General features: G+C 44.9%; 1 protein-coding gene across 1 annotated transcript; it reads right to left on the bottom strand.

Moving 5' to 3' along the window:
* Nucleotides 1–335: 335 nt before the first annotated feature.
* On the bottom strand, nt 336–2,867 carry LOC138889747 (uncharacterized). The gene is made up of 4 exons (XM_070173082.1): nt 2,810–2,867; nt 1,695–1,909; nt 984–1,175; nt 336–902 (listed from the first exon to the last, which is right to left on the bottom strand). Exons 1-4 carry the CDS (start codon nt 2,865–2,867, stop codon nt 336–338), a joined length of 1,032 nt encoding a protein of 343 aa, XP_070029183.1.
* Between the last annotated feature and the right edge of the window lie 9,759 nt (nt 2,868–12,626).

The raw sequence follows: 12,626 nt of genomic DNA, 5'->3' as shown, positions 1-12,626 counted from the left end.
ACCTAAGGGTCAATGAGCCCGAGTCAAAATTTGACTCAAGGAACGAACACCTAACGGTCAACTATCATCTATCACTCATCGAGCATGAACACCTGAGGGTTTTATATCATAAGTCTGATAGACCGAACTGGTTATTGACAAACATCGAAATTTATTCCAAAAAAGCAAAGGGAAAACAAGAAATGATGAAAAGCAAAAATTCATATATATATATATATATATATGATAAAGTTTCATGACGACGTATTTACATGGCTCACGCCTGGAGCCTTTACACAAAAAAGGAACAAATGAAAATCTAATCTACACTTGACCAGACGGAGCTCCCTCGGAAGTTATGCCTTCAACGGCCTAGTCCTCGACCCCCGAAACATCCACGCCCCTTCCCCTTCGGGGACTTTACCATCATCTTCATCATCCTCCGATCCGCTTGTCAATTCACTGGATGAACCATCATCGGAAGAAAGCAGAGCTGCCGATTCTTCCTCTAGGGCCTTCGTTCTCTCGATCTCGGCAGACAAATCGATGCCCCCTACATATACATCCTCGAGAGCCTGTTTCCGAGATCTTAATCGAGTATGTTCCAAGGCTCGGGACAGTTTAAGCTCGGCCTCTTTGGACACCTTCCTGGCTCGAGCATTTGTAGCAGCAACATCTTTTCGGTATGAAGACATGAGCACAGCAGCTTCGGACTTAGCTGCAGATAGCTCAGCAACTAGTTCAGCATAAATAGCTTTGTACTTAAGGATTTCTCCCCTTGCCCCTTGAAGTTGGCACTCAACCGAGGTCAACTTCTCTCGAAGAGTTTCTTTATCGCAAGACACCTCATCTATGCACTGCTTCAGCCCAAGGTTTTCGGTATCTCTGACTCTAAGCTCCTCCCGTATTAGATCATCTTTTTTCTTGAGATGAAAAAGTCAAATTAAGTTATCAAACGCTCAATTTACTAAAGAACAAAAATAAGCCCACGAAGGTCGTATTACCTGCTCATCGAGATCGGCCCGCTCTCGAGATATCCTCTCCAAATGAGCTCGAATGTCACCTAGCTCCCCCTCTTTTTGGGCATGAAGGGCCTTAAGTTCGTCCAATTCAGAAACTAGCTTTTTAAATTCATCCTCACAACGAGCCAACTCTGCTTGTGACTTGGACAAGGCTTGGTTGGAGAGCTTTAAGGCCTGAAAACACAGAAGAAGGGAGTCGGAAAAGCAAGAATCGAAACTCAAAATACAGCGGTCAAATCAAGATTACCTGTTGTCGAAGCTTCTCAGCTTCTTCAAAGATCAATGAGGTGTCGATATCATGGCCTTCCTCAACCCCAACAAAATATCCTTCAAACATACTATTCTCTCTGGGGGATGCCCCTACAATGGAAGTTTTCATATCTTGGGAATCCAGTATTTATGCAAGAGACAATGATGGGCCCAATAGAGGCTCATCTACGTTGATCACCTCGAATGGGTCGACGGGGGCCCTCTACTTCCTACAAGGGGCTTCATCATTGGTTTCTTCGGGTTTATCAACTAGGTGTCCCTCGGCACCCAATGTGTTTTAGTCGTTGGTTAGCCCGGGGACTTCGTCTAATCCCTCTTTAACAATTCCCTCAGTTCGGGTCAGGACCACCTCGGCGGCCTCAGTTCCAGTAGCCTTCAGCTCAGTAGATTTTGAGCCAGCAACAATTTTCTCCCCCTAAGTACCAGCAGGCAGTCATCACTCTCTTCACCCTCGGCACAAAGACTTCCGGCCACCTCCCGAGTTGAGGCCACTAAATCGGCCTCGGGCTTTTGAACTTTAGCCTTTTTTGGCTTCGGGGACCCGTCCGATGATTTCTTCTTTTTTTTCTCCTTAGTAGGCTTCGGGATATCTGCTTCCCCAGGCGGGGGTTCCCTCATCAAAACAGCCTCTCCAAGGCCTGCATAGGCATAAAGGATGAGAGTACTAGCGAGAGATATCTTCTCTAAAGAGCTCAAGTATGAACAAAGATAAAAATTCACCATGATTTTTGGCCTCCCAATGGGTCTTAGCGAGATCGCGCCACACCCGCTTAGCATATGGGCAGATCGAATCAAGTCGCCAGACCAGCTTGGGAGATCGTTTACAGCATTGGGGTATCACTTGATATTTGTATCATCAAAGAAAGTTAATTCAAAGTCAAGAAAAGGTATCCGATCAGCGGAACATGTTTACTTAAAATTTATATTCCATTTCTCGGGGAATGACATTCTCTTAGCAGGGATTAGCTCCGAGGTCCTGACTCAAATAAAGCGGCTCATCCACCCTCGCTCCTTGTGTTCATCGATGATAGCAAAAAAGGCCTTCGGGGATCGATGTTTTAGCTTAATCATGCCACCTCGATAAAGTTGGGGGCTATACAGTCTAATTAGATGGTCGAGGGTAAAAGGCATCCTCTCGACCATGTTTGAGAAATACCTAATCATATAAACAATGTGCCAGAATCATAGATAGATTTGTCCAAGTGTCACCTGATATTGGCTGCATAAATCGAGGATCACTAGATCTATCGATGGTAAAGAGGCTTCTACCGGGCCTAAGGTGAAAGGATATGTGTATACACTGAGGAAACCGGCCTTGTGCTTGGTTATATCTTCTCCTCGTGAAGGAATCTCTACTTGCACTGCCCTCCCCCAACAACAGTCAACCTTTACCTTCTTGATTTCAGTTATTAAACTGATATATCGAGACATGGGTTCGTATCGTCCCGGAACAGAGGAGGGGTTTTCAACCTGGAAAGAAGATGTATCACAAGGCCCAGGAGTACACTCCTCGATACTAGGAGGAACTATCTATTTACCTTTAGTCATTCGAGAAGCTTTTTCCTTTTGAGGAATAGTTTTAAAGGTCTTTGCCATTTCTAAAGCGAAAGATCCAAGAAAATGGAAAATGTCGTTAGAAAAGAAAAAGGAGAGTTCAAGGAAATTGAAAGGGGCTAAATGAAATCTTCGAAGCACTAAGGGAGTAATATCGGCAAAGTTATGAGGTTTTGTCTATTTATAAAGATCGTTTGAACGTGCTGAGGAAGCCAAAAGGCCAATCGTTGGCCGCCTACAATTAATGATTTTGAGAATCGTACCAAAGCAACCCTTCAGTCACTTTAACCGCTTATGTCAAGATGTTGGTATCAGAACCAAAGCATCGGGAATCGGATTGTCAGAAATTATTAAGAACAATCTGCGAGTTGGTCTCGAGTAGTCATTCGCTAGGCTATTAAATCCCAAAGGCCACCGGAGTTCGAGCCAAATCTCACTCGGGGACTATTAATAAAGCCTCAGGGCTATCTTCATATCAAGTTCGAGCGAACACTCACTCGATTATTTAGCCCACGGGCTACCCGAGTTCGAGCATGTTCTCACTTGGGGACTATTCATAAAGCCTTAGGGCTATCTATACTTTGAGTTCGAGCAAAAGCTCGCTCGGCTATTAAGCCCAAAGGCTACCCAAGTTCGAGCTAGTTCTCACTCAGGGACCATTTATAAAGCCTCAGTGCTACTTTTTCTCTCGAGTTCGAGCGAATCATCACTTGATTATTTAGCCCACGGGCTACCCAAATTCGAGTAGGTTCTCACTCGGGGACTATTCATAAAGCCTCAGGGCTATCTTTACTTCGAGCTCGAGCAAAAGCTCGCTCAACTATTAAGCCCAAAGGCTACCCGAGTTCGAGCCAGTTCTCGTTCGGGGACTATTTATAAAGCCTCAGGGCTACTTTTTCTCTCGAGTTCGAGCGAATGCTCGCTCAATTACTTAGCCCATGGGCTACCCAAGTTCGATCAGGTTCTCACTCAGGGACTATTTATAAGGCCTTAGGGTTATCTTTATTTTAAGTTTAAACAAATTTTCGCTCAATTACAGGCTGCCTGATTTCGAGCAAACTCTCGCTCGGGGATTATTTGCAAAAGCCTAAGGGCTATCTTTATTTTCACATGATCAAGCAAACGCACACCTAGTTGCGAGATCTAAAAGTTGCTTTAGTTCAAGAAACTTACCACTCGAGGACTATTAGCGAGGCCTAAAAAGGCTAGGCTTTATTTCAAAAATCGAGACCCTGCTCTCACTCAATTCGGGCCCAGAAGTCCTGGCAACCTAAGTTCGCATTAAATCAATCCAAGCTTAGTCTAAGGGATAGTAGAGAGCTTCAAGGAATGTCATATTAACCAATTAAAAACCTAAGGGTTTTATTATGACCGGGTCCAGTATTCGGATCGATCGATAAAGTCATACACTTGGATTTCTCATAAATGAAGGCAAAATGGAGTCAACACAAGTTGAAGGAAAATAAAGAAACTCTTATATTAATAAAAGACGACTACAAAGACCCACGAGGGGTCCTTACACAGAAACAAAGAAGCAAAAAACAACAGCTGAAAAGCTTAATCTACTTTTGAGGGTATATCCTCGGGAGCGACATCTTTGAGAACCGTTTCCTCGGGGATCCCATTTCGACCTTCAGAGCATTGTTTTCGAGAACCTCCGAAGAAGAAGCAATAGATAAGGAAAAGGCTATAGCCTATCACAGAGCAAAAGCTTTTAACAAGCAAGGAAAATTATGGCCCGATAAAAAACTTGGTGAGTATGGGTCTCGTCAGCACTACTATTGTGAAGCCACTTCTTGAGACATTGCACCGGTGTGGGATGCAAAGGTTAGTAGATAGCTCCATCTCATTCCATGGAAAGCAAAAAGACTAAAGCGCCACACCAGATTGAAGTTAAGAGAGATGAGCAGTGGTTTACGGTCCACATATCTTCTGATACGGGAAGAATTTGAGGCCTCTCTCTCATTATTTCAGAACAACAACAACAACAACAACAACAATCTAGTATAATCCCACTCTGTGGAGAAAAGTTTAAAAAAGAGCCATGGCACAACTGACAAAGTTGCTGCCGTATGACCTTACGGTCACGGGTTTAAACCATAGAAATAGGAATTTGGAGGATGATGTAGAGAAGGAAAGGGCTAAAGGCTGTTGAAGAAGGATTGAGTGAAGTCTTGGTTCAAGCAATCCCCCATTTGTAGAGAGACAGTAACGTAACCGACGGTGCAATCAATGCCTTTAGGGAAACGTATCAACGACACAGTCAATGCTTTTGGGGAAACAGATCGGCAGCGTAATCAACGCTTTTGGGAAAATGAACCAGCGATATATTCAATGCTTCTAGGGAGACGAACCGATGGGATTTTTCAGTCACTCTAAACGCTTACATCATGAGCATGAAGTCATCATGAGAGGTTCGAGAAAATCTGGGTCAAGATCATTTCTTATCGTTTCACTCTAAGAAATGCGGGGACTATTTATATACAATCAAAATCAGGGAAGACCATTTTAAGTCTCCTATGGCAGTTCCAGCCCGGCCTCGATAGGATCAAAGCACAGTCCAAGGCCCATCCCCGAAGCATTCGCCTCGGTAGGGTACGTCGAAGATTCAGCATAATGCACCTCGAGGCAGTATGAAAATCGACGACCATCATGGAAGGGCGGGAAACCCTCGAGGGCATGCGATGAGGACTAACAGAGTCTACAAGAATAGTACAAATCCATACTAAGCCATTATACAGCTATATTAGTAGCATTTCTTCGTCATTTATTAGACATGTACTGTGTTGGGATTCACCCCTCCTATATAAAGGGGTCCCTTATCATCTTGTAAGGGGGATTCAGATTATTACACAACATATTGAATACAATACAACATTCTCTACTCTTTGCTTAAACAATGTTCTACGCATTTATTGTTTATTCTTTCATTGTTCATTTATTATTCTTCATTTATTGCTCATTATTAACCGTAAAAGGCCATCTTTGAAGCCTTCACTATCATTTATTCTTCACCAATTGTCCATTGTTATTATCCTCGTCTAGACCTCGAGGCCCTGCTCCAGCCAGCTCAAGGCCCGGCCTTGTGACCCTATTCATTTGCATTTTTTATTTTCTTTACTTACACTTAGCATCTATTGCCTAACAACTAGTGTTAAAGTAGATCACGTATTTTTATAACCACAAAATTAAATATAATTTTAGTTACCATTTTTCAAGGTAAACAAAAACCAAGTGGATTTTCAAGGTGAAGTATAAAGATGGTAATCCAGTTCAATGGTACAAGGCTAGATTAATTGTCAAGGGATTTAAGCAGAAAAAAGGAGTTGATTTTGATCAGATATTCTCTCCAGTTATAAAGATGTTATCCATATGTGTATTTCTAGGTTTAGATGCAAGTTTAGATTTAGAATTTGAGCAAATGGATTTAAAAGTGCTTTACTCCATGATGATTTAGATGAAGAAATTTTATGGAGAAGCCAAAAGGCTTTGAAGTCAAGGGAAAGAGAATTATCTTTGCAAGCTGAAGAAGAGCTTCTATGGTTTGAAACAAGATCCTAGGAACTGGTACATAAAGTTATTTTATGAGTTAGCAGGGCATCAAGAAGACTTCAGACTATTGTGTTTTGGTGCAAAAATTCTTTGATGATGACTTTATTATCTTATTGCTTTATGTTGATGACATATTCGTTGTTGGTCATAATGCTTGCAGGATTCAAAAGTTGAAGCAAGATTCTAACATGTCTTTTGCTATGAAACTTAGGGCTAGCGAAGGAGATTCTTGGCATATAGATTATCCGTGATAGAGAGGTCAAGAATTTGTCGTTATCACAAGACAAGTACATTTAGAACGTATGTCGCATTTCAACATGGATAAAGCTAAGGTTTTTAGTACACATTTAGTTATACACTTCAAATTTAGCATGAAGCAAAATCCTTCTAGTGATGATGAGAAGGAAGATATGGAGAAAGTTCCTTATGCTTCAGCTGTTGACAGTTTGATATATGAACTGATTTGTATGATACCAAATATTGCTCACATTGTTGGTTGTATGCGGCAAAATCAGAGGACTTGATTTCTTTCTGACAAGTCACTTCGGAAGAATGCCTCGAGACCCCGAGGGTAGGAAGCCACGACCGAGTTCCTGACCTCGGGGCTCATCAAGGCCCGACTTAAAAAAAATGGAGATCGAAGCCAGGACAAAGGGGTAAGCTCCCAAGGCACACGGCTAAGTCTAATAGGGCCAGCCTATCCAGAGCCTATGTTGAGGCGTCACGTCAAGCCATCCCATCTCTATACTTTGTAATTGATGCCCATGTACTTACAGCCGAGTTCCCCCTCCTATATAAGGGGACTCACGCTACCTTGTAACGGACTGATGTTGCTCTATTTCTCCACAAGTGCAATAATATATCTCTTCTCAATCTCTTTTTTTTCTAACTTGTTCGTTCTCACTGGCCCGAGGCCACCTCGATATTTATCGTGTTCTTATTCGTTATTTATTGTACGCCTTAGTATTGGCCAAAAATAGCCTTGTTTAATTATATCGTCAACTATTATCCCATCCCCAACTATCCCTGATAACTCGAGCTCTACCCTAAGGTCCTTCATCGATCAGACCTATACCCGGGCAGCAGGCCCTACAGTTCAATTACTATCTCGTTTTAGCTAGCTTTTCATCATTAGATTCCATATTATTAGCATCAACTACTCTAACAACTCGCTCGGGAATAGATCACATATTTTTAGAATCTCATTTACAAATTTAATTGTTGTTACCATTTTCACGGTAAACAGTTTGGCGCCCACCGTGGGGCTAAAAATAATAGTGATTATTTTCTTGCTAGTTTCATTGCACAAACGCACATTATCTTTCACACTTTTTCTTGTCCAAGATCCTTTAATTTCAGGTCAAAATGTCTGGCTCGGTAAACAGAGTCGAGAATGACAACCTCGAGAATCACGAGGAAAATGGCGTGGCTATCCCGGTCGCCGGAGCACACTACAGAATCCAGATAACGCGCCCGGACCGATTCTAGTGGATGCGAACTCACAGGACGCACAACAAGTCAACGAGATCTCTCACACCAACAGGAGCATACGGCACAGCGACCGACAGAAAGCTCAAAAAACCCCGGCTCGGGAAGAACAGGAAGTTAGTCTTTATGTTATTTTTGAAATGTTGCAGGCACAGCAGCTGCCCATTGCTCAGTTGCAAAGCCATTTGAGAACTCCCATAACAGCAGTACCGGAGGTAGCTCCCCCCGCCGAGCAAGTACCCGAAAGATCAAGCAATAACGGGTCAACAGCTGACCCCGCCATAGTGAAGATGCTCGAGGACCTCACCAAAAGGATCGAGTCAGTTGAGAAGATGATTACAACCAATGATAAAAAGGCCGAGACCTACAACTCTAGGGTGGGTCAAATCCTGAAAGGTTTGGATTTGAAGATGATCATACAAAGGCCATTCCCGGAGGAAGCGGCCCCAAAGCCCATCCCAAAAAAGTTTAGAATGCCAGAACTCCCCAGGCGCGACAGTACCTCGGATCCCGACAAGCGCCCCACCGCTTACACATGCGCGGGGAAGGGCAGCGACCTTCAAGATGATAAGTTCGAGCCCGCATCGTTGAAGAAGTTTGGAGAAACACTCTCGAAAGAAACCATGATGTGGCACCGCAGCCTATCGCCTGACCTTACATACTCCCTTAGTGTACCGGCAGATTCCTCCACAGAAGCGCACACCGATTCCATCGAGGCAATAAAAGAAGAGCCCGATACATCGGAGGCCGAACAGAGAGAGAATGAAACACCATAGGTAGTCGCGCCTCATCTCCCGATAGGACGAGTGAGATCGTCCCCGGATTCGAAGGACTGGGCAATGTAGGTCTTTGCCCGAAGCTTAAACGAGGCATGCTCGACAACTCCAGATCTTTTCAAACGATGCCTAGTCAAATACCCAGCCCAGACCCGACCGTATGACCATACCCGGAACCGACCACGAATCAGGGCCGTGGACAACCGTCCGGGAGCCTCTATGGTCCCGGTATACCGAAGCAGGCCCCCAGCAAAGAAACTAATGCCAAACAAGTGTAGATACCATCTGTGTGCCGCGAATGGGAGGAATGCCACAAGATGCGACCTACCTCACAACGGTAGGGAAATATTACGAGGGCAACGTCCTCGAGGAACTTTCAGTAGAACCGGATCTGATGAGGCACAACTAGCAGAATACGGTTTCAACATTGCTATACCAAACATCATGATCACCATAACTAAAAATAGGGACGTTGAGCGACTCAGGCTTATTCGACCAAGACCCTTTCAAAAAAACCACAACCCGATGCAGGAACCGCATGGCATGCGGGTGTGGGGTCAGAAATGAACCCCATCTCGAACAGACGACAACTGTGTTACTCAATGGAAATCACCGCCGAGTACCACCGAGCGGTCCGATTCGTATCCAGCCCCAAGGAAGGAAGGCAACAAGGAAGAGTGGAGTGAACAAACCACGACGTATTACCACGACAGGGAAGGAGCGGCGACACCCTCCGTGGACTCATAAAATGGCTAGTGAAAATGTTCGTCGCCAAGAAAATACTGATCCAGGGAAGCATTCCGGAGGACACCCTTACATCCAGGGAAAAAGACTTCGAGACTTCGCCTCGGCTTCACGTTGACGCATTGGTAACCCTCTCCCTCATTTGATCTATTTCAAATAAAACATGTGTTCATGAATTCAGCTGGTCCAATCACGTAGAACAACGATGTCGGACAAGAGTCAATAGGGCGGTCCGGTCTAACGGACCAAATCTCTCCCGCATCCCAAAACCCTAGCAAATTCCTAATGATGAATCGCCACAAAGACCATTCTCTTAATACGGCCCGCATGATCTCGGGCCAGAGCGTCAAGCTCTGCACCATCGGAGGAGGCGTAAAGAACGAACGTCTTATTCAAACGACCACCGGCATACCACCCAGAGACAACGTCGGCTCTGTTTTGCCAAAATCGTGGAACCCCTCGCAAAGGGCAGAACAAAAATAAGTCGACGGAGAGCAATACGCGACAAGAGGAAATTCCTCACCATATGGTGCATCGCCGGCATCAATGCCCCCTCCCTCGGAAGGATCAAAGGGTAAGCAAACCACATCTTTAGCCAAGCCTGATAAGACATGGCGGAGGGCTGAACCAGGGCTCGCGCCCCAAAAGAATAAGAACATACCAAATCTCAAAATGTCACCTATACATCCCGTGGTGACGAAGGATTGCTTTACTCCCTTGTTATTTTTTCGCTAATCTGTATGCAGACAGCTGGCCAAGATATTCGGAGGTTCTAACTCCACCAAAAAACCTCTAGACCTCAGTCGAACTTGCGCCCCAAAGAGGGCCTTGTCAGCAAGATTATTAGCGGAGCAGCATACCCCCAGAGGAGGATCTGATAAGGTTGTAGGCTTTCTCCTACAGTCCAACAACAAAGCGATGATCTGCTTCTAAGGATATCGTCCCCTCAGGAGGACCGAGAAACGGCAGACTAAACCCTAATTGAGAATTATGTACCAGATCGAATGGTCCGAGAAGTGCGCTCGTGCGGGACGAGCTCACGACGATGTATGTCTACACCAAGCAATAAAAGGATATCTTTTCAACACCTTATTCTTCGAGCGAGGAAATCCTAAGTATATCCCCGATAGGGCCCTCTCCACCAAATGCGTCCCGAGATACTCAAAGACTTAGCGTCAGCAATTCAGCACTCACACAACCCCAGGGTCAGAACTCCTGGCTCACAAAGCCCCTACAAGGCAACTCTGAGCTCACGAAAAGCGGTCTTCACGCTTAAACAAATTTGATGACTCAGAGATTGTCATTCGTCGCCAACAGCCATGCACTGGGAAACCCAAAACTGTAAGACCCTTAGCGGGCAAACTCGGCGTAACCAGATCTATTCTACATTACAAAAACTGTAAGACCTCAATAGGCATGACAAACTATAAGACCTCAACATGCATGAAAATCCCGAAGTTCAGGCTATACGTCGCATTTGTAAGAATCCTGAAAGGGCATACCCTCGTTGTAGACGCCTGAACTGTCACTCGGGATCAAAAATGGCTTCGGCCAAACACATATGACTACGGTCAAAGCGGCTGATATAGCCATACTAACACGACTCGCGGACGCCCGACCATCGCAAAACAAAAATCGCAGGCCACTACCTTGAATATACTTCGGAAAGAACCGGTTAAAATAGGCTTCCCTCAACAGGTAAAAATGAGCTTTGACCATGTCAGCTCCAAATCACAAAGGCTTTGACCTACTCAGCCTACGAGCTATAAACCTTCCGAGGTGCTCAAATATCGCCGATAACGACTTGAAATTGAGGTTCTCCGGAATCAACAATGGGTCAGTCAAAAATCTTTCAAAAGACCTTAATGAGCGGAAAACTAAGCTTACAAAAACCCCACGGGCAAAAACAGCGTAAGAGCTATTGTCGCCAGCTAAGCAAGCCTACGGGCCACATATTAAAAGGTCTCAACGACCAAACAGCACAAGAGCCATCGTCGCCAGCTAAAAACTTGACAACTTGATGATTAAAGTGAGCTCGAATCGTAACCCGATTCGGAGACCGGATCCAAAATAGTTAACTATGCAAGCCTTCGAGCCACATATCGAAAGGTCTCAATGACCAAAACAGTGTAAAAGGCCATTGCCATCCGCCCATGTAGGCGGAAGAGAACTTAAGGGTCAATTAAAGCTTGAATCGCAATGCGACTCGGAGACTGGACCCGAAATGGCTAAACTACAAAATGACTAAGGGCACGACATAAATGCCACTATCAACCTGGCGAGAGAGCCTTCGGGCCACATATGGAAAGGTCTCGACGACTAAAAAATGGCACAAAAGGCCATCTCCATCCGCCCATGCAGGCAGAAGAGAACTTAAGGGTCAATTAAAGCTCGAATCACAATGCGACTCGAAGACTGGACCCAAAATGGCTAAACTATAAAATGCCTAAGGGCACGACATAAATGCCACTGTCAACCTGCCGAGTGAGCCTCCGGGCCACATATGGAAAGGTCTTAGCAACCAAACAAAATAGCACAAAAGGCCATCGCCATCTGCCCATGCAGGCAGAAGAGAACTTCAGGGTCAGTTAAAGCTCGAATCGCAACACGACTCGGAGACTAGACCCGAAATGGCTAAACTACAAAATGCCTAAGGGCACGACATAAATGCCACTATCAACCAGCCGAGTGAGCCTCCGGGCCATATATAGAAAGGTCTCGACGACCAAAAAATAGCATAAAAAGCCATCGCTATCTGCCTATGTAGGCGGAAGAGAACTTAAGGGTCAATTAAAGCTCGAATCGCGACGCGACTCGGAGACTGGACCCAAAATAGTCTGAACGACAAATGTCCAAAGGCAATAAATGGGAGCAATTACTACTTGCCCACACGGGCATAATGATTTAAGGACAAGAAGGCTCGAGTCAAATCCCGACTTGGAGACTAAGCCTAAACAGCCAGGCAAAGCACGGAGGTCCCAGCGCCTGCTCACATCAAGGATCGCACTTAAGAGCCCCTGGGCCTGTCCGATCAGCTCCAGACCTATGAGGATCCCGCCAAGCACCGAAACCAGCCTGCTTGGTCAAAAGCAATAACAGAAAAGAGATGCAAAAGAAATAAAGCTTCAAGTTTCCTCTTATATTACATACGTAAGAGGGCACACTCTCCATCTACAGTCATGCTCTAGGTATATCAAAAACAAAGCGACTGGCAAAATCTACGCTCCGCCCCAAAGGGCTA

This window comes from Nicotiana sylvestris, chromosome 4 (genome assembly GCF_000393655.2).
Source record: "Nicotiana sylvestris chromosome 4, ASM39365v2, whole genome shotgun sequence".
Classification (NCBI taxonomy): Eukaryota; Viridiplantae; Streptophyta; class Magnoliopsida; order Solanales; family Solanaceae; genus Nicotiana; species Nicotiana sylvestris.
This window is presented reverse-complemented; position numbering and strand designations above follow the sequence as displayed.